At 43.6% G+C, this 26,818-nt stretch overlaps 1 protein-coding gene across 2 annotated transcripts in view; it reads right to left on the bottom strand.

Moving 5' to 3' along the window:
• TDRD9 (tudor domain containing 9) overlaps positions 1–26,818 on the bottom strand; it is a 147,788-nt gene that overhangs the window by 102,136 nt on the left and 18,834 nt on the right. For both annotated transcript variants that reach the window (XM_049897976.1, XM_049897977.1), the window contains exons 2-5: positions 20,659–20,765; positions 4,319–4,416; positions 2,799–3,020; positions 1,741–1,863 (exon numbers count right to left, since the gene is read on the bottom strand). In XM_049897976.1, coding sequence (XP_049753933.1) covers positions 1,741–1,863; positions 2,799–3,020; positions 4,319–4,416; positions 20,659–20,765 — 550 coding nt within the window. The remainder of the gene's footprint in view (positions 1–1,740; positions 1,864–2,798; positions 3,021–4,318; positions 4,417–20,658; positions 20,766–26,818) is intronic.

Below are 26,818 nucleotides of genomic sequence, written 5' to 3'. Positions count from 1 at the left end.
GGCTGCAGAACAGACCATCAATTACTCATATGCAAGTTCAAGCTGAAACTGAAGAAAATTAGAAGAAGCCCACAACAGCCAATGTACGACCTTGAGTATATCCCACCTGAATCTAGACACCATCTCAAGAATAGATTTGACACATTGAAGACTAATGACCAAAGGTCAGACAAGTTGTGGAATGACAACAAGGACATCATACATGAAGAAAGCAAGAGGTCATTAAAAAGACAGGAAGGAAAGAAAAGACCCAAATGGATATCACAAGAGACTGTAAAACTTGCTCTTTAATGTCGAGCAGCTAAAGTGAAAGGAAGAAATGATGAAGTAAGAGTTGAATGTCCAAGACACGTCCTGTGAAACAGAACATCACGTGATTTGGACGTTGTGCAAACACCATCTTACATCCAGGCAGTTCCCCGATTACAAACGAGTTCCACTTTTAAGTCTGTCTTTAAAGGTGAATTTGTATGTAAGTCGGGAACAGGTAGGTACAGTTTGTATCTAAGCTAAAACAAATGTTTGTCTCAGTATACAGTATATAGTGTACCTTTCTATGCATAAAAAACATTATGGAAATGTTTCCAGGTACCTCGAAACATCTTTAATAGTACAGTAATAATAATGTTTTGATGTGCGTCACAAAGTAGCGCCCGTTTGTTATTACAAGCCAATGTGTGTACCCCAAATTTTTAATAATAGGCTTGTATGAAAGTCGGACGTTCATAACCCGGGAACTGCCTGTACAACCTTATGGGACCATGGACGTATATGCAGTTGGAAGCTGCCCGAACAGTGCATGACTACATTAATAACCTCATACATATCAAGAGACAGTGGAGAGACCTCAGCCTAGACGGGTGCCCAAATGGTTGGATTTCAGATTCTATCTTACAACCAATCTTACAATCTCCTACAACGCTATTATTTGCTGATGTTTTTAATTCCTCTAGAAATAAGTAAGCCTTCTCTGCATAATTACTAATGAGGTTTAAAACTCAAAGAGTTGGAGTACAGGCATATCCAAAGCTTCTGGGCAATTTTTTTAAACACAAATCTGCCCTCACCCCCCACCTTGAAGAACTCTTGCTTAAAATAAAAACAAAATCAGTCCAATATTACATTCTTACTTGGAAAAGTCCAGAAGTATGGGAGAAGAGAAGAATAAAGAACGCAAGCTAAAACAGGCACAAAGACAGGATTCACAACACTTTTTTATTAGAGTTTTTCAAAGAAAGTTAAACAAACAAACCAGTATCTTTTATTTAATTGATATTTTTAAAGATATTGCTGCCCTTGATTTGCGCTAGATGGAAATATCTGTACGTACAATTAAAGCCCTTTTAGCTGGTTGACTGTCACTAACAGTCTAAACGAGGGGTCAGCAACTTTCTTTGCAAAGGTCCAGATTCTCAGAACAGCCTGTATCACAAGTGCTCATCTCTACCACTATGCTGCAAAAACAGTCATAAATTGTATGTAAGTGAATGGGTGAAGCTGTGTTCCAATAAAACTTTATTTACAAGAATGGTGCCAAATTTGGCCCCTGGGCTGTAGTCTGCTGACTCTTCTCAAAACAATGAATCTTCCATAGTCTTCAGCACTCCCACCGGTATTTTAGAAGAGCATAGAATAAAAAACGAAAATTAGCATTCATAAGTAGGACAAGCAGTTCTCAGGCCCACATCCCTGCAGCACTGTTTCCCCTGTAAAGGACACCGCGGATGCTAGATCACTCACTTCATCAATGAAGACATGTGTGAACTCCATCAAACTCTTGGCACTAACTATCTTCTGAAGCAGGACTCCGGTTGTCATATAAATTAACTTGGTGTCTTCTGTTGCTATTTTCTCTAACCCTACCTAAAACCGAGGAAAGAGAAAGGAGAAAGTTTCCAGGTTTAAATGGCTCCTGTTTAACTACCAAACAAGGTTATGTCCATTTATAATGGAGTTAAGAAAGGGAACAAAAAACTATTGTATATCATGAAAAATATACAGTACAAATTAAAACTGAAGTTTTCAAGTTGATGTTTTCTGCCTTTATTGGAGGTACAGAGAGGATTTGGCTTATCTAGTCACACTGCCTACATCATTTTTATGCTAAAACAATTGTGTATGAAGACATATTCTAGACTGCAAAGATAAAATTAAAAGGATAAAAGTATAAAATCCATGAGCCTGAAAATACTCACTTTCCCATTTGATAGAGAAAGAAATTAAAAGTTATTTTCAAAATATTGTGTGTCACCATTTTTTAAACGATGCCACAGTTTTGCTCTATAAGCAATTGGTTTCATTTTAATTTCTACCAGGAAATAGCATGTATTACCATCAACCTCAGAAATCCTGGTGGCATAGTGGCTAAGTTCTACGGCTGCTAACCAAAAGATTGGCAGTTCAAATCTACCAGGTGCTCTTTGGAAACTCTATGGGGCAGTTCTACTCTGTCCTGTGGGGTTGCTATGAGTCGGAATCGACTCAATGGCAACAGGTTTTGTTTTTCATTTTTATCATCAACTTCAAGGAGCCCTGGTAGCACAATGGCTAAAGTACTCAACTGCTAACCGAAAGACTGGCAGTTTGAACCCATCAGCCGCCCTGTGGGAGAAAGATGCGGCAGCCTGCTCCCATAAAGATTCACAACCTTGGAAACCCTATGGGGCAGTTCTACTCTGACCCATAGGTTTGCTACGAGTCGGAATCAACTTGGTGGCCACGCCACTTTTGGTATCATCGATTTCTATACATGTATCAAATTAACAAACGGAGGGGCTTGCGCTTGCTCCCAGTCTCACCTGGTAGCCCACCAAGCCACCCAGAGTCCAGGAGCGCTCTTTACTGATCCACCTGGCAATGCTGCTGGCCCCGATTTTCCGGGGCTGTGTAACCACAATGTTGCAGTAGGTGGAACGTTGGATGTTGTGATCCAAGATATACTGTGGGAGCTGAGTGCTTTTACCACTGCCCGTGGCACCGTGGATAATTACCACAGAATTACTTTCTATCAAAGAAATAACCTAGAAAGAAAAAAGAAAATTCTCTTTCAAAATTAGCACCAATGGAAAGTATTACCTGTGTACCAAAAACCTTATTTTGGGTAGACAGTCAGTATTTATTTTCCTTTCATTTTTAAAAGTTAAATTGTCACTCAATCATCTAAACATCACAAAAGGGAACAAAATGGCTGCAAGTGGTTACTGCATGCAACACCAATTACACCAACTCCACAAGAGTAGCTACAAATAGCGATGGAAAACCAGGGCACGGTACCTTTAGCTCTTTAGGTCTCGATTTCTTCCTTTATAAAAACGAAAATACCAAATTGGATCTCTATGGTGCTGGCTAAATCTAAATTTGTATTATTGACTAATTTTGTAATCAATCTGCATGTACTTCTACTGAGAAACACAAAACTACAGCTGTTATTGCACTCCAGTGGTCTCAGAATCTCATTACGATGCTTCTGACACGTTTTTAAACAGTTAACTTTCACTCTTCCAACTAGAGATTACACACAGCGTTTTAAAACACCCAACCCAACTCCTCCCCACCTAAATTTACTTCAGCTTTCTTATCCTCTAGCAAGTGATATGTTCAGAGAATAAAATGTAATTGAATACTGACCTCTAAAAATGCATCAAGTATACCTACTCTACAAAAGCTGTACGACTCAATCTAAATAAAAATTAAATTTCGGAGCATTTACAGTTGTTTTACCTATAACTGCTTTTTCCCACTGGTATAGTTAATAAAAGTTTCAATATACTTACTTTTAAACACGTTTAATGATATACAACTCACTAGAGGCATAATCATTCTACTGATACATATGGCTGGCATTGTTAATAAAACGATACATCAAACTGCTTAATCACAGGCCAAGAAAACACCAGCAGAGTATACAGAAAACCCAGCAGGGCTCTGGAGAGGACTGTAGGCTGGACTTGCTGTCTGCTTTATACAAACAGTGGGCACTGAGTGTCTTTAAAGAAGAAGCTCTCCTGGGAAGAGCACACGTTTATCTCCAGCTATTGCAGGGGAAAGAGGAGAGGCTTGGTGACAAACTCCACGTCAGGAGGTGCATGCAGGTGGATACCACACAAGTTAAATTGAAGCCCACATCAAATGCGTGGCGCAGTCGACACCAACAGCCTGCATGTGAGCTGCACAGACTCCCCCCTGCATCAGCCACCTGCCCTGCCTTGACAGCCGCGCTCACAGGGCACAGCAAAGCTCCCAGATCATAATCCCAAAGGGGTTAGCCTTGGACATTTATTCAAACAGCAAAATTACATTGTCACAAAAATAATTTTACCTCTTCCTTACATCGATTTATAGGCAAATCAGGGTATTTATAAGCTGTCTCTGGTATGCAGGTCACGTTGCTTAATTTAGCCGATGGTGGCCTGGAACCTAGATTCAGACAAAACAAACAAATTCAATACTATTTCTTTCCTGGAAAAAGACCAGGTAAACAACACAACGTTATATCTATTTATATATACAGCACACATCTGTACACACACCCGACGACAAGAACACACAACCCACCCTATACACACACCCAGTGACAAGAACACATAACCCACCCTGTACACACGGCCAGCGACAAGAACACATAACCACCCTGTACACACACCCAGCGACAAGAACACGTAACCACCCTGTACACATACCCAGTGACAAGAACACATAACCACCCTGTACACACACCCGGCGACAAGAACACATAACCCACCCTGTACATACACCCAACAAGAACACATAAGCACCTGTACACACACCCAGCCACAAAAACACATAACCCACCCTGTACATACACCCAACAACAAGAACACATAGCCACCCTGTACACACACCCGGCGACAAGAACACATAACCCACCCTGTACACACACCCGGCGACAAGAACACATAACCACCCTGTACACACGTCTGGCAACAAGAACACATAACCCACAGGCTAACACTGAAGCAGGGTCATCAGACACCTCCTCAGTGACCCACTGTTAACACCTTACACACCTGCTCCACTCAGCCATCCAATCCTCAAAACTCAGGGGATACAAGCTTTTACAGGGAAATGAATTTTTACTTTCAAAATAAAACTTTTAAACCTCCCTGTGTCTCTCCCAAACTCAGTGCCAAGCTCCTTCCCCTTTCTTAGTCTCCCCCTGCACAATCCTCCTTCCTTTTTTCTGCCCCAGCATGGCCTCCTCTCTATGCCTTGCCATCATCCCTGCCCCCTAAAAGCTTCTCTTTCCCTCGCCTGCATCTTTTTCTCTGCATACATTCTCGCTTTTATAACTGGTCTGTAATATGTAATTGAAACATGGCCATTTTCCTATATTTGAATCACAGTGTGTGGTACTTGTTCTCGATATTAAAAACAGAGAAGCCAGCCAGGTCGTTGTAATCTCTCAGAGCAGAAGCGGTTTCTCTGTGGATCAGGGTTCCTCCTGAGGCACCAGTGGTCACTGACTCAGGGGAAGGCCCTCTAGTTCCTCCTGTACAGTTTTCCTGATCTTCCTACCACCCTCACCCTGACTCCCAAGCTCCCTAAGACACACTCTTTCTGTTCTCACATCTCACTGTCCTTCCACTATGCCTCCCAGCTTTACGAATCACAAATGCCTCCAGTTTTCCCTATACCTGCTCCCAGTCTCACCCCTTCCACAAGTACTCTCAACTAAAACCAAACAGTTGCCGTACAGTCGATTCCAACTCATAGTGACCCTACAGAACAGAGCAGAACTGCCTCATTGAGTTTTCAAGGAGCAGATGGTAGATTCAAACAGCTGACCTTTTTGGTTAGCAGCTGAGTTCTTAACCACTGGGCCACCAGGGCTCCAGAGTCCTTTAAACTAACCATACTGCCTCCAAGAAGGTCACGGCAAAACCCAAGCTGTAAACAGTTCCTAACTTGTCAATGGTCCCAACAGTCCATTTTAAAGTCACTTATTTGGAACTCTGGTACCCAGGTCAGCTCATAAATGCAAAAACTGAAATAATATATACATAAATTCGTAGGGAAAAATAAACACACCTTCCCATTCTTGATGCTGGCAGGTTTCCCTACCCCTCACATAAAGGGACGAGAATCCACAGGGTGTTTGTGAATGAGGAAGACTGAGAGGGAGGGGCTCAGTGCCCAAGCACATCATCAGCAGCAGGACAGTGGGACAGAAGAGGGGCACAAAAGGGGAGGAAGAAGCTGAAGGAAGAGCTATTCAAAGGGGAAGAGAAGGTGACAAAGACTTTTAGGAAGAGGGAAAAGCAAGTGGGTTTTTTGTTTGTTTTGTTTTTTTTGATAGGAGCTTTTAAGCCTTGGCTCACGGTGCTGTGAAACCATGCCTGGCCGGTCCTTCAACAGCACTGGTGTGACTTACGCTGCTTGATTACACATATTTTGAAGGCTATTGCTTAAAGACAGAAATGGCACAAGATAACAAGTTCCAAAAGTCCAAACTGTGCTGTCCGAAATGCAGCCCTTTCTCCATGTAGCACAAAACACATCCTGACGTTTTCAGGTCACTGGCTGCAGCCGGCCCCCCACACATGCGACTGCTGCTGCACATACTGCCACAGGGAGGGCAGGAAGCCAAGCGGCAGGGCCCTTCACGCTCCACAGCCCTTTCATCTGCGCATTAGCAACAAAACGAAGGGACGTGACCAGGAGAAGCATCACGGCTGAGTACTCAAAGGCAAGAAAATGGATTAATTTAAGGCAAACCAGCCAACTACACACTGCAAAGTGAAATCCAAAGTGACACGAACGATGTCTCAATCCCAATAATGGTATTTTTATTTTTCCATTACCTTTTTATCCTAGGTTATTAACATTAAAATGTTGTACATGAATTGGAAAAAACTAGAAGCCATAAACATTGCAAGTTTATCTTCACTAAGCCACCCCACTATATCACCATCAGCTAAATATAAAATCTAACCACCACGTTCACCAGTTAAGGGTTCCTAACGATGTACAACGGATGTTACACACGAAAAGATGAACACCACCATCAGTCACCGGGGAGACGCAAATCAAGACCTCAATGAGATACCACTACGATGGCTACTGTCAGAAAAATGGAAAATAACAAGTACTGGCAAGACATGGGGCAAATGGAATTCTCATCCACTGCTGGTGGGAATATAAAATGGCGCAGCCACTGTGGAGAACAGTTTGACCGTTCCTCAAAAAGTTAAACACAGAACTACCATCTGACCCAGCAAGCCCACTCCTAGGTTCTACCCAGAAGAACTGAAAGCAGTAATGTAAAAAGAAACGTGTACGCCAATGTTTATTACATCACTATTCACTATTACAGCAAGAAGGTGGAAACAACCCAAGTGTCCATCAACAAAATGTAGTACACACATGCAGTGGGATATTAACCAGAACACAGTATTGTTGCTGTTGTTGTGTGCCATCAAGGTAATCCCAGTTCACGGCAGTGACCCTTCAGAACAGAGCAGAGCTGCCCCATAGGGTTTCCAATGGCGACCCTTTAGAAGAGAGCAGAGCGGCCCCACAGGATTTCCAACGCTGTAAATGTTTGCAGAAGCAGACTGCCACACCTTTCTCCTACAGAGCAGACGGTGGGTTCCAACTGCCAACCAAGTGCTTAATCACTATGCCACCGAGGCTTCTCAACAGAATAGTCAGCCATAAAGAGACATAAAGCTCAGATACATGCTACGACATGGATGAGCCTTGAAAACATCCTGCTGAGTGAAGTCAGTCTATCACAAAAGGACAAATATTGTATGATCCCGCTTGTATGAAATGTCTAACATAAGCAAATGCATAGAAACCCAAGTTTATGACGGGGAAATGGGAGTTTGTGAGGGGGAGACAGGGAGTTACTTCTAAGGGGACACTGAGTTTCCATGAAGGGTGACTGAACACTGGAAACGGACAGTGGGTGATGACTGCATAATTAATGCCACTGAACTGTACAAATGAAAATGGCTGAAATGGCAAATGTTTATATACATACATATACAAAACACACATATACACACACATATATACACACACACACAGCCACAACATAAAATAGTTTCCTGTGTATATGTATAGCGGATTTTGAACTAGTATTATGTCAAATCACACGAAGAACAGAAAAGCATTTCTTATCTTGAAAGTGAGAAAACGTACATTACAGAAAGTTTAATTACTGCACTACTCATTTCACCATAAAATTAACTCTTCAAAGTAGCTAATTACATACCACTTTCTCCAAGTATGGGAGTATTCTGAATATAAATTTAGCTTGAAGGGAGATGAGCATTCCCCTCTCCAGTTATTATACATTCTACACGGGCCATTCCCTTAAAACCAGAATAAAGGCTACAGGGGGATGAAAACAACCTCTAAAAATATCACCAGACTGAAAAAGCAGCAGTACTATGGAATTTAATTACAACCTAAAGACACTATCCTGGGACAAATTCAAAGCTGCCACATCAAGCAAGAAAACCCCCGAGGGTGTCACCAATCTAGAACCAGGCTCAAGCTGTCAGGGAAGATTTCACTGGTCAGGAGAGTAAACCTCGATTTTACCTTTAACCATATAAAAGGATTCCAATGTAATCTACAGAAATTCACTGAATGTGTGTTCTTGGATTTCTATTCAGAAACAATCATTAAAAACAGTTATATAAATGAAACAACATCTGTGTCACAGCAAAATCAAAAGTATTTTGCATGAAAGTGCTTTATAACTGGAGATAGCAATGTTCGTGCTGAAACCTGTGATGCCAGACTAAAATTAGAGATAGCAGTATAAACTCATGATTTTAATGCAAGCAGACACAGAGTAGACACATACATGTGTCTATTATCTGGGTGGCCCAATGTAATCGCATGGGTCCTTATGAGAGGGAGGGAGGAGGGTCAGAGTCCAAGGAGGAGACGTGACTACGGAAGCAGAGGACAGAGAGATGCGAGAAAGGGGTCCTGAGCCACACAGACACACGCGCGCACACACACTCAGAGAAGGACACACACATTACACCTGCTCTCTTCTTCAGGACTCCAAAGCACCTCAGAACATGGGGCAGCACCTCCACACCCACCGTCACCAAATCCTGTCCGGCCCACCCTCCACCACTCTCTGTCTCCTCAGAGCCGCCATCGAGTCTCACCTCCACAGGGCAGCATCCTGACTGCTCTCCCCTGGCCCGCTGCGGCCCCCTCTAGCCCATTCCCTACAAGATGACCGCAGTATTCTTTTCAAAACACAAATCTCATCACATGACATTCCCCCTCCCTTCACACTCATCCCGAGAAACCCTGAAACCACCAGAAGCTTCGCACTGCTCTGAGCATTGAGACCAAAATTCTTGGCTCTGCCCACAAGGCCATGTCACTGCTCACGCCTCCACCTCCTGCAGCTTCATCCAAGACAACGGTATTGGTTTCCTGTGGCTGCTGTAACAAATTGACACAAACTGAATGGTTTAAACAACACATTTATTTTCTTATAGTTCTGGAAGTCAGAAGTTCAAAATCAGTCTCACTGGCCAAAGGCCAAGCTGTCAGCTTCTGGAGGCTCCAGGGGAGAATCCGTTTGTTGCCTTTTCCAGCTGGAGGCTGCCTGCATTCCTTGGCTCCGGACCCCTTCCCCGCATCACTGCAACCTCTGCTTCCGTTGTCACATCTCCGCCTCTGACTCTGACCCTCCTGCCTCCCTCTTCTAAGGAACCTGGTGATTACATTGGGCCCACCCAGATAATCCAGGAGAATGTTCCCATCTCAAGGCCCTTAACTTAATCACTGCTGTGAAGTCTCTTTTACCATATAAGGTGACATACCCGAAGTTCTGGAATTAAGATGTGGACATCTTTGGGGCTGTTACTCAGCCAACCACAACAATGGATGGTGCCCAGGTCCACCCATACCCACTCTCTAGTCCCAGCAATGCTGACCCTGTTTCAGGGCTTTCTCCCACCCCAGGCCCTCTGCACACACTGTCACTCCACCCTGACACCTACCCTGCCCAGGTTAAGTTCCACTCACCCTTCAGCTCTAAGCCCAAGTGTTAACTTTCCTGACAACCCAGCCCCAGTCAGAAGCCCTTGTCATATGCACTCCCGGAAGTGTCTTTTTTTCTGTGCATTTGTACGTGTGTGACCACACGATGAAGCCATAATCTCTGTAAGAGGTGGGTCATGACGTTTTTACTTGGGACATTCTCACTGCCTCCCTGGCACACACCTCAGTGAGTATCAGTGGTTGAATGAGTCCTCTACACATGGGTGACGCTGTAGTGCACGGTACCACCTAGAGAAGGCCCCCAATACATTAACATGTCGTAGACAGGAAAAGCAAAGACTAGTTTTGCATCCGAATCAAAATCAAAAGTGACAAGAGTAGGCACTCTGAACCACAGGAGTTCATCTGTGTCTAGCCGCTCCTCAACAGTGGGAGCACATGTGGCATGCTCCAGGCCAGCAGACAGTGTGCGTGGGGTCTCCGTGTACCCCAGGGCCAGTAGGTGGATGTGACAGGAAGGATGACGTCACACACAGCCATGAGGAAGCTAACACTGTGACAGGAAGAATGACATCACACACAGTCATCAGAAAACTAACACGTTCCCCCAAATGGAAATATTAGATCACAGGTGTCTTTCCACAATAACACATACAGCTATTCCATACTTTTATCAGAGCTACACAGTACTCCGGCCTACTGATAAAGTCACCAGCCCTCCACTGATGGACAGCTAAGAGACTTCTGATGCCTCCCACAGACAAGCAAAGATGGAACAAGCATTCTTACATACACAACTGTGCCCTCTTTTTAGCATAAATAAAATGATTGGGTCTAAGAACACACTTATTCTAACTATCAAGCTGGTGAGAACTGGGTTATTCAGACAAATCCTCCCCATGAGGACAACGAGAAATGCCAGATGAAATATACAAACATTTCTTAAAAGCACTCAGATACTGATGAGATAGTGAGAAAAGGCCAGGCCCAAATTTATAGCCCATAATAAGGCATATGAAGAAGAATGGGGCATCAAGATTGGAGGAAGGCTCATTAACAACCTGCATTATGCAGACGACACAACCTTGCTTGCTGAAAGTGAAGAGGACTTGAAACACTTACTAATGAAGATCAAGACCACAGCCTTCAGTGTGGATTACACCTCAACATAAAGAAAACAAAAATCCTTACAACTGGACCAATGAGCAACATCATGATAAACGGAGAAAAGACTGAAGTAGTCAAAGATTTCATTTTACTTGGATCCACAATAAACAGCCATGGAAGCAGCAGTCAAGAAATTAAAAGACTCATTGCATTGAGCAAATCTGCCGCAAGGACCTCTTCCAAGTGTTGAAGAGCAAAGATGTCACCCCGAAAACTAAGGTGCGCTTGACCCAAGCCATGGTATTTTCAATAGCGTCATGTGCATGTGAAAGCTGGAAAATGAAGACGGAAGATCAAAGAAGAATTGATGCCTTTGAATTGTGGTGCTGGCGAAGAATATTGAATATACCATGGACTGCCAAAAGAACAAACAAATCTCTCTTAGAAGAAGTACAACCAGAATGCTTCTTAGAAGCAAGGATGGCGAGACTGTGTCTTACACACTTTGGACATGTTGTCAGGAGGAATCAGTCCCTGGAGAAGGACATCATGCTTGGCAGAGTACAGGGTCAGCGGAAAAGAGGAACACCGTCAAGGAGGTGGATTGACACAGTGGCTGCAACAATGAGCTCGAGCATAACGACGATTCTAAGGGTGGCGCAGGACCGGGCAGTGTTTTCTTCTGTTGTGCATAGGGTCACTATGAGTCAGAACCGACTTGACAGCAGCTAACAACAACAACAATAAGGCAAGAACATAGGAAGGAAGGCAAAAACTCAAAGCTGCTTTTGTCTTCTGGCAAAAGATAAATAATGAGGAATTAAGTAGAATACAGCGTTGTTGTTTTTGTGTGCCACTGAGTCGCCTTCAACTCTAAGTGACCCTATATGACAAGGCATAGAAATGCTACATCACAGAAGCAGATCACCAGGTCTTTTCACTAGAGGAGGAGCTGGTGGGTTGAAAAAAATAGCTTCTGATTTAGGAGACTAGCACACAACCATTATGCAACCTGGGCTCCTTGAAAATGGCATAGTCACCAAAAAAAAAAAAAAAGTAAATGAGAGAGTTGCTGCTGTTAGGTGCCATCGAGTTGGTTCCGATTCATAGCGGCCCTACGTACAACAGAACGAAACACTGCCCAATCCCTCCCCCTTCTTGCAATCATTGCTATCTCTGGGCCCACTGTTCCAGCCCTTGTATCAAACCATCTCATTCAGGGCCTGCCTCTTTTTCGCTGATCCTCTACTTTATCGAGCATGATGTCTGTCTCCATGGAATGCTCCGTTCTGATAACAAGTTCAAAGTACATGAGATGAAGTCTCATCATCCTCACTTCTACGGGGCATTCTGGCTGTACTTCTTCCAAGACAAGTATATTCTTTCTTCTGACGGTACGTTCACTCTTCACCAACACCATAATTCAAAGGCTTCAACTCTTCTTGGGTCTTCCTTATTCATTGTCCAGCTTTCCCGTGCATATTGTTGTTGTTGTTGTTGTTGTTGGGTGGCGTCGAGTTGGTTCCGACTCATAGTGACCCTATGCACAACAGAACTAAACACTGCCTGGTCCTGCGCCATCCTTACAATCGTTGTTATGCTCGAGCTCATTGTTGCAGCCACTGCGTCAATCCACCTTGTTGAGGGTCTTCCTCTTTCTGCTGACCCTGTACTCTGCCAAGCATGATGTCCTTCTCCAGGGACTCATCCCTCCTAACAACATGTCCAAAGTATGTAAGATGCAGTCTCGCCATCCTTGCCTCTAAGGAGCATTCTGGTCGCACTTCTTCCAAGACAGATTTGTTTGTTCTTTTGGCAGTCCATGATATATTCAATATTCTTCGCCAACACCACAATTCAAAGGCGTCAACTCTTCTTTGGTCTTCCTTACTCATTGTCCAGCTTTCGCACGCATACGATGTGACTGAAAATACCATGGCTTGGGTCAGGTGCACCTTAGCCTTCAAGGTGAGATCTTTGCTCTTCAACACTTTGAAGAGGTCCTTTGCAGCAGATTTGCCCAATGCAATGCATCTTTTAATTTCTTGACTGCTGCTTCCATGGCTGTTTATTGTGGATCCAAGTAAAATGAAATCCTTGACAACTTCAATCTTTTCTCCGTTTATCATGATGTTGTTCATTGGTCCAGTTGTGAGGATTTTTGTTTTATGTTGAGGTGTAATCCATACTGAAGGCTGTGGTATTTGATCTTCATCAGCAAGTGTTTCAAGTCCTCTTCACTTTCAGCAAGCAAGGTTGTGTCATCTGCATAACGCAGGTTGTTAATGAGTCTTCCTCCAATCCTGATGCCCTGTCCTTCTTCATATAGTACAGCTTCTCATATTACTTGTTCAGCATATAGATTAAATAGGTATGGTGAAAGAATTCAACCCTGACGCACACCTTTCCTGACTTTAAACCAATCAGTATCCCCTTGTTCTGTCTGAACAAGTGCCTCTTAGTCTAGGTAAAGGTTCCTCGTGACCATAGTTAAGTGTCCTGGAACTCCCATTCTTCACACTGTTATCCATAATTTGGTATGATCTACACAATCGAATGCCTTTGGATAGTCAATAAAACACAGGTAAACATCCTTCTGGTATTCTCTGCTTTCAGCCAGGATCCTTCTAACATCAGCAATGACATCCCTGGTTCCACTTCCTCTTCTGAATCTGGCTTGAATTTCTGGCAGTTCCCTGTCGATATACTGCTGCAGCCGTTTTTCAATGATCTTTAGCAAAATTTTGCTTGCGTGTGATATTAATGATAAAAAAATTTTTTTTATATTGTTCTATAATTTCCACGTTCGGTTGGATCACCTTTCTTAGGAATAGGCATAAATATGGTCTCTTCCACTCAGTTGGCCAGGAAGCTGTCTTCCACATTTCTTGGCATAGACAAGTGAGCACCTCCAGCGCTGCATCTGTTTGTTGAAACATCTCAGTTGATATTCCATCAATTCCTGGAGCCTTGTTTTTCGCCAATGCCTTCAGAGCAGCTTGGACTTCTTCCTTCAGTACCATCGGTTCCTGATCATATGCCACTCCTTGAAATGGCTGAATATCGGCTAATTCTTTTGGTATAATGATTCTGTGTATTCCTTCCATCTTCTTTTGATGCTTCCTGCGTCGCTTAATATTTTCCCCGTGGAATCCTTCACTATTGCAACTTAAGGCTTGAATTTTTTCTGCAGTTCTTTCAGCTTGAGAAACGCCAAGCATGTTCTTCCCTTTTGGTTTTCCATCTCCAGCTCTTTGCACATGTCATTATAATACATTACTTTGTCTTCTCCAGCCGCCCTTTGAAATCTTCTGTTCAGTTCTTTTACTTCATCAATTCCTCCTTTTGCTTTAGCTGCTTGACGCTCAAAAGCTAGTTTCAGAGTCTCCTCTGACATCCACCTTGGTCTTTTCTTTCTTTCCTGTCTTTTCAGTGACCTCTTGCTTTCTTCATGGATGATGTCCTTGATGTCATTCCACAACTCATCTGGTCTTCGGTCACTAGTGTTCAATGTGTCAAATCTTCTTCAGATGGTTTCTAAATTCAGGGGGGATATACTCAAGGTCATATTTTGGCTCTCGTGGACTTGCTCTGATTTTCTGCAGTTTCAGCTTGAATTTGCATATGAGCAATTGATGGTCTGTTCCACAGTCGGCCTCTGGCCTTGTTCTGACTGATGAGATTGAGCTTTTCCATCGTCTCTTTCCACAGATGTGGTCAATTTGATTTCTGTGTATTCCATCTGGCAAGGTCCATGTGTATAGTCGCCGTTTATGTTGGTGAGAGAAGGTATCTGCAATGAAGAAGTCATTGGTCTTGCAACATTCTATCCTTGGATCTCCGTCATTGTTTCTATCACCAAGGCCATATTTTCCAACTACTGATCCTTCTTTGTTTCCAACTTTCCCGTTCCAATCGCCAGTAATTATCAATGCATCTTGATTGCATGTTTGATCAATTTCAGACTGTAGCAGCTGATAAAAATCTGTTTATTCATCTTTGGCCCTAGTGGTTGGTGTGTAAATTTGAATAACGGTCGTATTAACTGGTCTTCCTTGTAGGCGTATGGATATTATCCTATCACTGACAGCGTTGTACTTCAGGATAGACCTTGAAACGTTCTTTTTGACGACGGATGCAATACCATTCCTCTTCGAGTTGTCATTCCCAGCATAGTAGACTACATGATTGTCCAAATCAAAATGGCCAACACCAGGCATTTCAGCTCACTAATGCCTAGGATATTGATGTTTATGCATTCCATTTCATTTTTGACAATTTTGAATTTTCCTAGATTCATACTTCGTACATTTCATGTTCTGATTATTAATGGATGTTTGCAGCTGTTTCTTTTCATTTTGAGTCGTGCCACATCAGCAAATGAAGTTCCTGAAAGCTTTACTCCATCCACGTTATTAAGGTCAACTCTACTTTGAGGAGGCAGCTCTTCCCCAGTCATCTTTTGAATCCTTCCAACCTGGAGGCTCATCTTTCAGCACTATATCATACAATGTTCCGCTGCTATTCATAAGGTTTTCACTGGCTAATGCTTTTCAGAAGTAGACTGCTGGGTCATTCTTCCTAGTCTGTCTTATTCTGGAAGCTCAGCTGAAACCTGTCTCCATGGGTGACCCTGCTGGTATCTGAATGCCAGTGGCATAGCTTCCAGCATCACAGCAACACACAAGCCCCCAAAGTACGACAAACTGACAGGCACATGGAAGCCGTGCATTTCAGACAATTAAAAATATCACTGCTTTGGTCAGGTACACTGAAAGTGACATTTTCCTTTTCAACACTTTAAGAAAAACTTTTGCAGCAGATGTGCCCAAGGAACTACATTGTTTAATTTTTTGACTGCTGTTTCAGCAAGCAAGGCTGTATCATCTGCATCCCACAGGTTGTTAGTAAGTTTTCCTCCAATCCTGACACCATGTTCTTCTTCATATAGTCCAGCTTCTCAGATTATCTGCTCAGCATACAGATCGAATAGGTATGGTGAAAAGGTACAACCCTGATATACACCCTTCCTGATTCTAAACCATGCAGTATTCCCTTGTTCTGTTCAAACAACTGCCTCTTGGTCTATGTGCAGGCTCCACATAAGCACAGTTAAGTATTGCAGAATTCCCATTCTTCACAATGTTATCCATTATTTGTTAAGATCCATACAGTCAAATGCCTTTGCACAGTCAGTAAAACACGGGTAAACATCTTTCCAGTATTCTCCTTTTTTATCCAAGATCCATCTGACATCAGCAATGATATCCCTTATTCCACATCCACTTCTGAATCTGGCCTGAATTTCTGGCAATTCCCTATTGATATATTGTTGTAACCACTTTCGAATGATCTTCAGCAAAATTTTACTTGTGTGTGATGTTAATGGTATTGTTTGATAATTTCTGCATTCTGATGGATTCCCTTCAGTCGGTTGACCAGGTAACTGTCTTCCAAATTTCTTGGCATAGACGAGGAAGTGATTCCAGCATTACATTCATCTGTTCAAATAACTCAGTTGGTATTCCATCAGTTCCTGGAGTCTTGTTTTTCACACAGTGTCTTCAGTGCAGCTTGACTTCTTTCAGGACCATCACTCTTGATCATATGCTACCTCCTGAAATGGTTAAGCATCAACCAATTCTTTTTGGTACAGTGACTCTACGTATTCCTTCCATATTCTTTTGATGTTTCCTGCATTGTGCAATATTTTGCCCAGAGAATCCTTCATAATATTGCAACTGGAGGCTTGAAGGTTTTCTTCCGTTCTCTCAGCTCGAGAAGTGCTGAAAAGCGTCCTTCATTTAGGGTTTCTAACTCCTGGACTTTACACGTTTCATCATAGTACTTTACTCTGGTTTCACGAGCTGCCCTTTGGAATCTTCTGTTCAGTTCTTTTACCTCACCAATTTTTCCATTCCCTTTTGCTACTCTACATTCAAGAGCAAGTGTTAGAGTCTCTTCTGACATCCATTTTAGTCTTTTCTTTCTTTCCTATCTTTTTAATGACTTCTTGCTTTCTTCACGTATGATGCCCTTGATGTCATTCCACAACTCTTCTGGTCTTCAGTCATTAGTGTTCAATGCATCAAACGAGTTTTTGGGATGGTCTCTAGATTCAGCTGGGATATACCCAAGGTGGTATTTTGGCTCTCATGCATGTGTTTTAATTTTTTTCAGCTTCACCTTCAAATTTCATATGAGCAATTGATGGTCTGTTCCACAGCTGGCCCCTGGTTTGTTCTGAATGGTGATATTGAGCTTTCTATAGTCTCTTTCCACAGATGTAGTCAACTTGATTCCTGTGTGTTCCAACCAGCCATGTCCATGCGTATAGTAATCATTTATGTTGTTGAAAAAAGGTATTTGCAATGAATAGGTTGTTGGTCTTGTAAAATTTTATCATGCCATCTCCGGTATCATTTCTATCACCAAGGCCGTATTTTCCAATTACTGATATCTTCTCTTTTGTTTCCAACTTTCACATTCCAATCACCAGTAATTATCAATGCATCCTGATTGCATGTTTGATCAATTTCAGACTGCAGAAGTTGGTAAAAGTCTTCAATTTTCTTTATCTTTGGCACTAGTGGGTTGGTGGGTAAATCTGAATTATAGTCGTGTTAACTGATCTTTCTTGTAGGCATGTGGATATTACTTTATCACTGACAGCATTGTACCTCAGGATAGATCTCAAAATCTTCTTTTTGATGATGAATGTGAAACCATTCCTCTTCAAGCTGTCACTCCTGGAATAGCAGACCATACGACTGTCCTATTCAAAATGGCCAATACCAGTCCATTTCAGCTTACTAATGCCTAGGATATCAATCTTCAAGTGTTGTATTTCATTTTTGACAACTTCCAACTTTCCTCGATTGATACTTTGTACATTCCACGTTCAGATTATTAATGGATGTTTAGAGTTGTTTCTTCTCATTTTGAGTCATGCCACATCAGCAAAGGACGGTCCCAAAAGCTTTACTACATCTACGTCATTAAGGCCAACTCTACTTTAGGAGGCAGCTCTTCCTCAGTCGTATTTTGAGCGCCTTCCAACCTGAGGTGCTCTTCTTTTGACAATACATCAGATTATGTTACGCGGTTATTCATAAGGTTTTCATTGGCCAATTTTATTTTTTTAGAAGCAGATTGTCAGCTCTTTCTTCCTAGGCTGGCTTAGCCTAGAAGCTCCACTGAAACCTGTCCACCCTGGTGACGAGGCTGGTATTTGAAATACTGGTGGCACAGCAGCCAGCATCACAGCAACATGCAAGCCACCACAGTACGACAAACTGACAGACAAGTGGTGAAGATGACAGAATAGGGCATAGGTAATGGCTCAGAATTTTCCAGAAATGATGGAAGATACCGATCTATATTGTCGAGAAGCCCAAATAAAACCCAAGAAGGATAATGATTAATGTACTAGTACGTATGGACTGTATCTCACAATTTTTAAAAAGGTTAAAAGAGAAAAAGGAGATCTGGTGGTGCAATGGTTAAGCACTTGGCTGCTAACCAAAAGGCTGCCAGTTTGAACGCACCCAGCGGCTCCGCAGGTGAAAGACCTGGAGATCTGCTCCCGTAAAGGTTAAACCAAAACCAAACCAACTGCCCTCGAGTCAATTCCAAGTCATAGCGATCCTACAGGATAGAGAAGAACTGCCCCATAGGGTTTACAAGTCTATAATCTTTCTTTATGGAAGCAGACTGTCACATCTTTCTCCCGCAAGTAACTGGTGGGTTCAAACCACCAACCTTTCAGTCAGCCGCCAAGTGTTTAACCACTAGACTACCAGGGCTCCTTAAAAACCTAACTGTAAAGACTACAGCCTAGAAAACCCTACGTGGCAGTTCTACTCTGTTACATGGGGTCGCTATGAGCTGAAAATCAACTCAACGGCACCAAACAACAACAAAAGCGAAAAGGAAAATATTACTCTAATCCGAACTTCCCTCCCTAAACCTGAGCATATACACACAGGGCGGAAGCACAGGGGCAGTATTTCCTGGCTGAACTGGTAGGAAGTTTGTGACGACCTTTCATAAAGCAAAAAATCAAAAGATACACATTCTTTTGTGGTTACGAGAGGGGGGAAGTAGGGTGGGAGAGGGTTATTTACTGATTAGTTAGTAGATAAGAACTACTTTAGGTGAAGGGAAGGACAATACTCAATACAGGGAAAGTCAGCTCAACTGGACTGGACCAAAAGCAAAGAAGTTTCCGGGATAAAATGAATGCTTCAAAGGTCAGCGGAGCAAGGGCGGGGGTTTGGGGAACATGGTTTGAGGGGACTTCTAAGTCAATTGGCAAAATAATTCTAGTATGAAAACATTCTGCATCCCACTTTGAAATGTGGCATCTGGGGTCTTAAATGCTAACAAGCGGCCATCTAAGATGCATCAATTGGTCTCAACCTACCTGGAGCAAAGGAGAATGAAGAACACCAAGGTCACACGATAACTATGAACCCAAGAGACAGAAAGGGCCACATGACCCAGAGACCTACATCATCCTGAGACCAGAAGCACTAGTTGGTGCCCGGCCACAATCGAGGACTGCCCTGACAGGGAGCACAACAAAGAACCCCTGAGGGAGCAGAAGATCAGTGAGATACAGACCCCAAATTCTCATAAAAAGACCAGACTTAATGGTCTGACTGAGACTAGAAGAATCCCGGCGGTCATGGTCCCCAAACCTTCTGTTGGCCCAGGACAGGAACCATTCCTGAAGACAACTCATCAGACATGGAAGGGACTGGACAATGGGTTGGAGAGAGATGCTGATGAAGAGTGAGCTATTTGTATCAGGTGGACGCTTGAGATTGTATTGGCGTCTCCCGTCTGAAGGGGAGATGGGAGGGTAGAGAGGGTTAGAAACTGGCAAAACGGTCACGGAAGGAGAGACTGGAAGAAGGGAGCGGGCTGACTCATTAGGGGGAGAGTAAATGGGAGTATGTAGTAAGGTGTATATAAGCTTATATGTGACAGACTGACTTGATTTGTAAACTTTCACTTAAAACACAATAAAATTTAAAAAAAAATCAAAAGGTGACTTTCTGTCAAAGAATGAGGCCTGATGCTAATAAGATAATTTGCTCAGAAAAAGAAAGTTCATACTCATAGAAAGTAGCTAATTGACTCCAAACTCTTTAACAGTTGTACTCTTGGGGAGAGGGCATTTAAGAACTTTTTGTCCTTCATTTTACACACTTCTGCATTGTTTAACATTTTGCTGTAATATGCTTACTGTTTTAAAAAAAAAAAAGTCATTTTTTTAATAAAAATTGTAAGTAGTTTTGAGAAACAGTAGGTAAGGGGCTACTAGTCTTCCAAGGAACAGACTTTTTAGCAACTATAAGTCAGAAAAAGATGACCTTTGTATAACCCACCATGTACTCCCCGCAAAATCTTGAACTAGCAGGCAGTATGGATTTCTGATTTGGCCAAATCACCACCGTTCTCAGACTCTGAAGAACTGAATGTTTTAACATGTCAAACCACTCACACAATGCATTTTACAATACAGGGACACCTGCTCACCTGGTCTGCTGTTTGGATGAGCACTGCCACACATGTCAAATTCTTGTGCTTCCAGCTGTCTGTATTTGTTAATATACTCCATTTCTGAGCTCTTTTGCCTGAGTGGCCTGCAAAGAATATTAAAAGTTAGTATTCTATTTCCAAAAAGCCAAGAAGCCCACATATACTAGAGGAATTCTTGAATAGTTACTTTTAAATTAAGTCATGTAAGAAAAAAATGCAAATGGTTAACAACACATGAAAAAATGTTCAAATACAGTTTCCAGGTAAATGCAAATTAAAACATTATTTCACCCATCAAAATGGCAAAAATAAAAAGGTCTGACAAGTACCAGTAAGAGCACAGAGAAGCAGATAGTCTTAGATTACTGGGGGGTGGGGGTGGGTATGTAGATATAAACACTTATTCTGAAGGGCAATCTGCCAGTATCCATTAAAATTTAAAACATACATCTCGTACACTTTTCTCAGCATCTTCCTTAGGAAATATCTGCACACATGAACAAGGAATTGCGTACAAAGACACGCACCGAAGCCTTCATTCGCTCAGCAAATACTGACGGAGCAGCTGCCACAGGTGAGGCCTGCTGTAGACACTCGAGTGGCACAGTACACAGAGCAAAGCCCTTGCCCCTGAGATTTCATTCTAGTGAAGAAACATAACACGTATGTAGAACACTGGTTAGTGATATGGAGAAATATAAAACAGGGTAAAGGCATAAGGGACTCCAGGGAGGGTGAGGACTTTTTCACCAATATTTCTAACAGTGAAAACGTGCCCTGGTGACATGGCAGTTAAGCACTCGGCTGCCAACCAAAAGGTCAGCGGTTCGACCCACCAGGCACTCTGCAGGAGAAAAGATGTGGCAGTCTGCGTCCACAAAGATTACAGCCTTGGAAACCTTACGGGGCAGTTCTACTCCACCCTACAGGGTCACTATAAATCAGAATCACCTTGACAGCAACGGGGTTTGGGTTTTAACGATAGCTGAAAGCCTCCAGTCCAACAGCAGAGGGACAAGCTACACTACAGCATATCCGGAAATGGTCAACTGCGTAGCATCTCGACAGAATGCCACGGCTGTATTCATGACAGCAATTAAAGATGGCCAGAACGGTAACTGAAAAAAGGCAACTGCAGTACCATATGCTATTATATGCTATCGATCACCACTAATTGATACAATGTCTAACTTAAATCCATTGTAACAGAAAAGGCTTCATGATACTGATCCTTGAAATTTAACTTACTTTAATAAAATACTTCTTAAAAAATTTTATTGTGGTAAAATATACACAGTGCTTGCCATTTCAACCATTTCTACGTGTAAAACTCTGTGAGCCTAATTACATGCACCATACTGTAAAACCATCACCACTATATATTTCCAATTTTTTCATCACCCTTACCAGATACTCAGTGTCCCTTAAGCAATTCCCTTCTTCCGTTCGTACCCACCTGTTGTTGTTGTTAGTGGCATTGACTTGGTTCTAACTCATAGCGTCCCTACGTACAACAGGATGAAACACTGCCTGGTCCTGCGCCATCCCCAACATTGCTGCTATGTTTGAGCCCATTGTCGCAGCCACTATGTCAATCCATCTCAATGAGGGTCTTCCTCTTTTTCATTGACCCGCCACTTCACCAAGCATGTTGTCCTTCTCCAGGGAGTGGTCCCTCCTGATACGTCCAAAGTACGTGAGATGAAGTCTTGCATCCTTGCTTCTAATGTGTATTCTGGCTCTGCTTCTTCCAAGACAGATTTGTTCATTCTTCTGGCAGTCCATGGTATATTCAATATTCTTCCTCGACACCATAATTCAAAGGCCTCAATTCTTCTTCAGTCTTCCTTATTCATTGTCCAGCTTTCATATGCATGTAAGGCAACTCAAAATGCCACGGCTTGGGACAGGCACACCTTAGTACTTAAAGTGACATCTTTGCTTTTTAACACTTTAAAGAGGTCTTTTGCAGCAGATTTCCCCAAAGCAGTATGTTGTTTGATTTCCTGACTGCTGCCTCCATGAACATTGAGTATGGATCCAAGTAAAATGAAATACTTGTTAACTTCGATACTTTCTCCATTTGTCTTGACAGTCCTCCCCTGGTAACCATTAGTAAATTTCGGTCTCTACATATTTGCCTATTCTAGATATTTCATATAAGTGATATTATGCAATATCTATCCCTCTGTATCTGACTTATTTCACTCAGCACAATGTCTTCAAGGTTCATTCATGTCAATGCATGTATCAAAACTCCGTTTTTCTTCACGGCTAAATACAGTGCTTTTTGTATTATAGTCTACTTTTCCCTGATGCTAACTACGTCATCATTCCTTTTGTTACTGTTCGCTTTATGACTGCTCACTAATCCAGAAAACATATAAGTAAGTTTGGTCTGACTCCATGCCTGGCACGGTTCTAGGCGCTGGGCATGAAGCATTTAGCAAAGAGACTGCCCTCCTGGAGTGTACAGGCTAGCTGGGGAAGAGAAGTAAGCAAAGTAGACAGCATTTTGGACAGTGACAAGTGCACAGAGGAAAATAAAGCCAGGGATGGACATGGGGTGAGGGGTGCAATGTTAAACAGGTGACAAGATGACATTCAAGCACAGATCTGAAGCAGAGCAGCTGTCCAAGGGAAAAGCATTCATGACCGAGAAACAAACGCGAAACCCTGAAGAAGGATGTACCAGGCAAATTAAGGAAGAGTAGGGAGGCCAATGTGGCTCCCAACAAGGGGCGCCAGCAAGGAGACGGGAGGAGATGTGGCAGCCAGAAGGGCACAGGGGTGGGCCAGGGCCATTATAGAGTCTGACTTTTGCTCTGAGTGAAATGGGTTTTAAACAAAGAAAGGATGCTACCTGACTCCTTTAGGACCACTCTTCCGTGTGAAAAAGAGTGGAGGAGGAGAGGACAAACAGCAGAAGCACAGAACACCACATAACAGATGAATGCAATCATCAAGGCCAGAGATGAGAGCAGCAGCAGTGGAGATGCAGAGCCTATAGAATAAGCCGACATTAAAACTGGGGTACGGAAAAAGAAGGGGCAAGAACGAGTCCATATGTGGGCAGCTCCTGTCTGGAGGGGAGATGAGAAGGCAGAGAAGGACAGAAGCTGGTTGAATGGACACGGGGAATACAGGGTAGAGAGGAGTGTGCTGTCTCATTAGGGGGAGAGCAACTAGGGGTATATAGCAAGATATATATAAATTTTTGTATGAGACTGACTTGATTTGTAAACTTTCACTTAAAGCACAATAAAAATTTTTTAAAAAAGAATGAGTCCAAGGTTTAGGTTCAGGAAAGATCAAGTAAGTCCACTGCATGCTCTACCTCCCATGGAAGGGGCTGCAAACCCGGGACAGATGCCCGAGCAGCCAGTGAGGCTAAAAAGTGAATGTGACAGGCAGACTGGCAAAGACGACCAGGATTCGAAGCCTCCCGCAAATCAGTGGTGAGTCTACCTTTTCTTCCTGGTGTCCCCTGACCTGAACTCCACACAGTCCAAACCCAGAAGTGGGCCTTGCAGACAGCAACAGGAGATGCCCTCAGGTCCTCCCTTGGGGAGCAGGAAAGCCATCTGCTATCGCTCCCAGTTGGGGTGAACCTCAGTGTTTATTTTTCTTTTCTCCAGTCTCACACCCTACCCCACAAATGACACTGTAGCAAAGGCTGCAACGGCAGCACGGGGGAACACCAGGAGCCTGAAACTCTAAGGAAGAGAATGTCTTCTCCCACAGGAAGACCTGTGGCTTCAGGAGGGCACAGAAGCCCTCATTGCTTGTTTCCTCCTCTATCCTCCCAGAACTTGACCATGGACGTGGATGCAGTCAGATGCAGCTGTAGAAGTGCATTGCACAGTGGGATAAATAAACTCTCAGCTTTTTGGCCCAGGAACAACAAAGGAGAGCCCCAGGACATCAGAAGGTACCCAGGAGATAGTGGCCAGGAAGGAATTTAGGAAACAGACCCCATAAGGCTGTCTGTGGACTCCTGAGCTCAGTCCTGAGCTGTGTGTGCACAGGTCTGGCCATAAACAGCCTGCCAGAGACAGTGAGAACCATGGGCAGGTCCAAGCAGCAGTGTGAAGCCTCTGAAAACTGATGTTGAAACCACAAGCCACAGAAGACAGGCTGGAAACTTGTCCACAAGCCACGGAACACAGGCTGGAAACTTGACCACAAGCCACGGAACACACGCTGGAAACTTGACCACAAGCCACGGAACACACGCTGGAAACTTGTCCACAAGCCATGGAACACAGGCTGGAAACTTGTCCACAAGCCGCGGAACACACGCTGGAAACTTGACCACAAGCCACGGAACACACGCTGGAAACTTGTCCACAAGCCACGGAACACAGGCTGGAAACTTGTCCACAAGCCGCGGAACACACGCTGGAAGCTTGTCGACAAGCCACGGAACACAGGCTGGAAACTTGTCCACAAGCCACGGGACACAGGCTGGAAACTTGTCCACAAGCCACGGGACACAGGCTGGAAACTTGACCACAAGCCACGGGACACAGGCTGGAAACTTGTTCACAAGCCACGGGACACAGGCTGGAAACTTGACCACAAGCCACGGGACACAGGCTGGAAACTTGTCCACAAGCCACGGGACACAGGCTGGAAACTTGACCACAAGCCGTGGGACACAGGCTGGAAACTTGACCACAAGCCACGGGACACAGGCTGGAAACTTGACCACAAGCCACGGGACACAGGCTGGAAACCTGACCACAAGCCACGGGACACAGGCTGGAAACTTGTCCACAAGCCACGGGACACAGGCTGGAAACTTGTCCACAAGCCACGGGACACAGGCTGGAAACTTGACCACAAGCCACAGAAGACAGGCTGGAAACTTGTCCACAAGCCGCGGGACACAGGCTGGAAACTTGTCCACAAGCCACGGGACACAGGCTGGAAACTTGTCCACAAGCCAAGGGACACAGGCTGGAAACTTGACCACAAGCCACGGGACACAGGCTGGAAACTTGTCCACAAGCCACGGGACACAGGCTGGAAACTTGTCCACAAGCCACAGAAGACAGGCTGGAAACTTGTCCACAAGCCACAGAACACAGGCCGGAAACTTGTCCACAAGCCATGGGACACAGGCTGGAAACTTGACCACAAGCCACAGAACACAGGCTGGAAACTTGACCACAAGCCACAGAACACAGGCTGGAAACTTGTCCACAAGCCACGGGACACAGGCTGGAAACTTGTCCACAAGCCATGGGACACAGGCTGGAAACTTGACCACAAGCCACAGAAGACAGGCTGGAAACTTGACCACAAGCCACGGAAGGCAGGCTGGAAAGCTGCAGCCGGAACACAACGTGGTCAGTTGCCTGCTATAACAAAAAGACCAACATTTTCCACAGGATTTAAACAAGACCTAGAGCCCCATAACACAGTATTCGAAATGTCCAGGATACACATCAAAATTACTCAGCATATGAAAATCCAAAAAAATCTGATTGGAGCAATGAGTACTTACTCTGGATACTGGCTACGCAACTGGGTCGAGAAAAATGTCTGATCTCTCCCTGACACAAATCTCAAATCAGTTCCAAACAGAACTAAGTGTTTTTGAGCCTAAAACGTGAATATTCTTCTGTATTTGGTGACGTAGGAGTAGAGACGGCCTTCCCAAACGTAGGAGTAGAGACGGCCTTGCCGAAAGTAGGAGTAGAGACGGCCTTCTTAAACGAGAGCACAAAAGGTAAAGGCCCATATTGATAAACGCGACCACACTGTGATGTAAACGTGTGACCAATGTTTCCATAAAGGTCAAAGAGCGAGAACAGAGGTCACCTGAGAGAAAACATCCATAGCATGAAAGAAAGGGGCCCACTAAGAACTCCTGTGAGTCAGTAAGGAAGCCCTGGTGGCGCAGCGGCTAAGGGCTACGGCTGCCAACCAAAGGGTCAGCAGTTCAAACCCACCAGGCGCGCCTTGGAAACTCTGTGGGGCAGTTCTGCTCTGTCCTGTAGGGTCGCTGTGAGCCAGAATTGACTCGACGGCACTGGTCTTTTCTGTTTTTTAATAAGTCAATAAGATATGAACAACCCAACAGGAGTGTGATTCTTAACTTTAAAAAGTAAATGTATTAGTGTATTTTAACTAAAGTATTTTTAAAGAG

Source organism: Elephas maximus, chromosome 10 (assembly GCF_024166365.1).
Source record: "Elephas maximus indicus isolate mEleMax1 chromosome 10, mEleMax1 primary haplotype, whole genome shotgun sequence".
Taxonomy (NCBI): domain Eukaryota; kingdom Metazoa; phylum Chordata; class Mammalia; order Proboscidea; family Elephantidae; genus Elephas; species Elephas maximus.
This window is presented reverse-complemented; position numbering and strand designations above follow the sequence as displayed.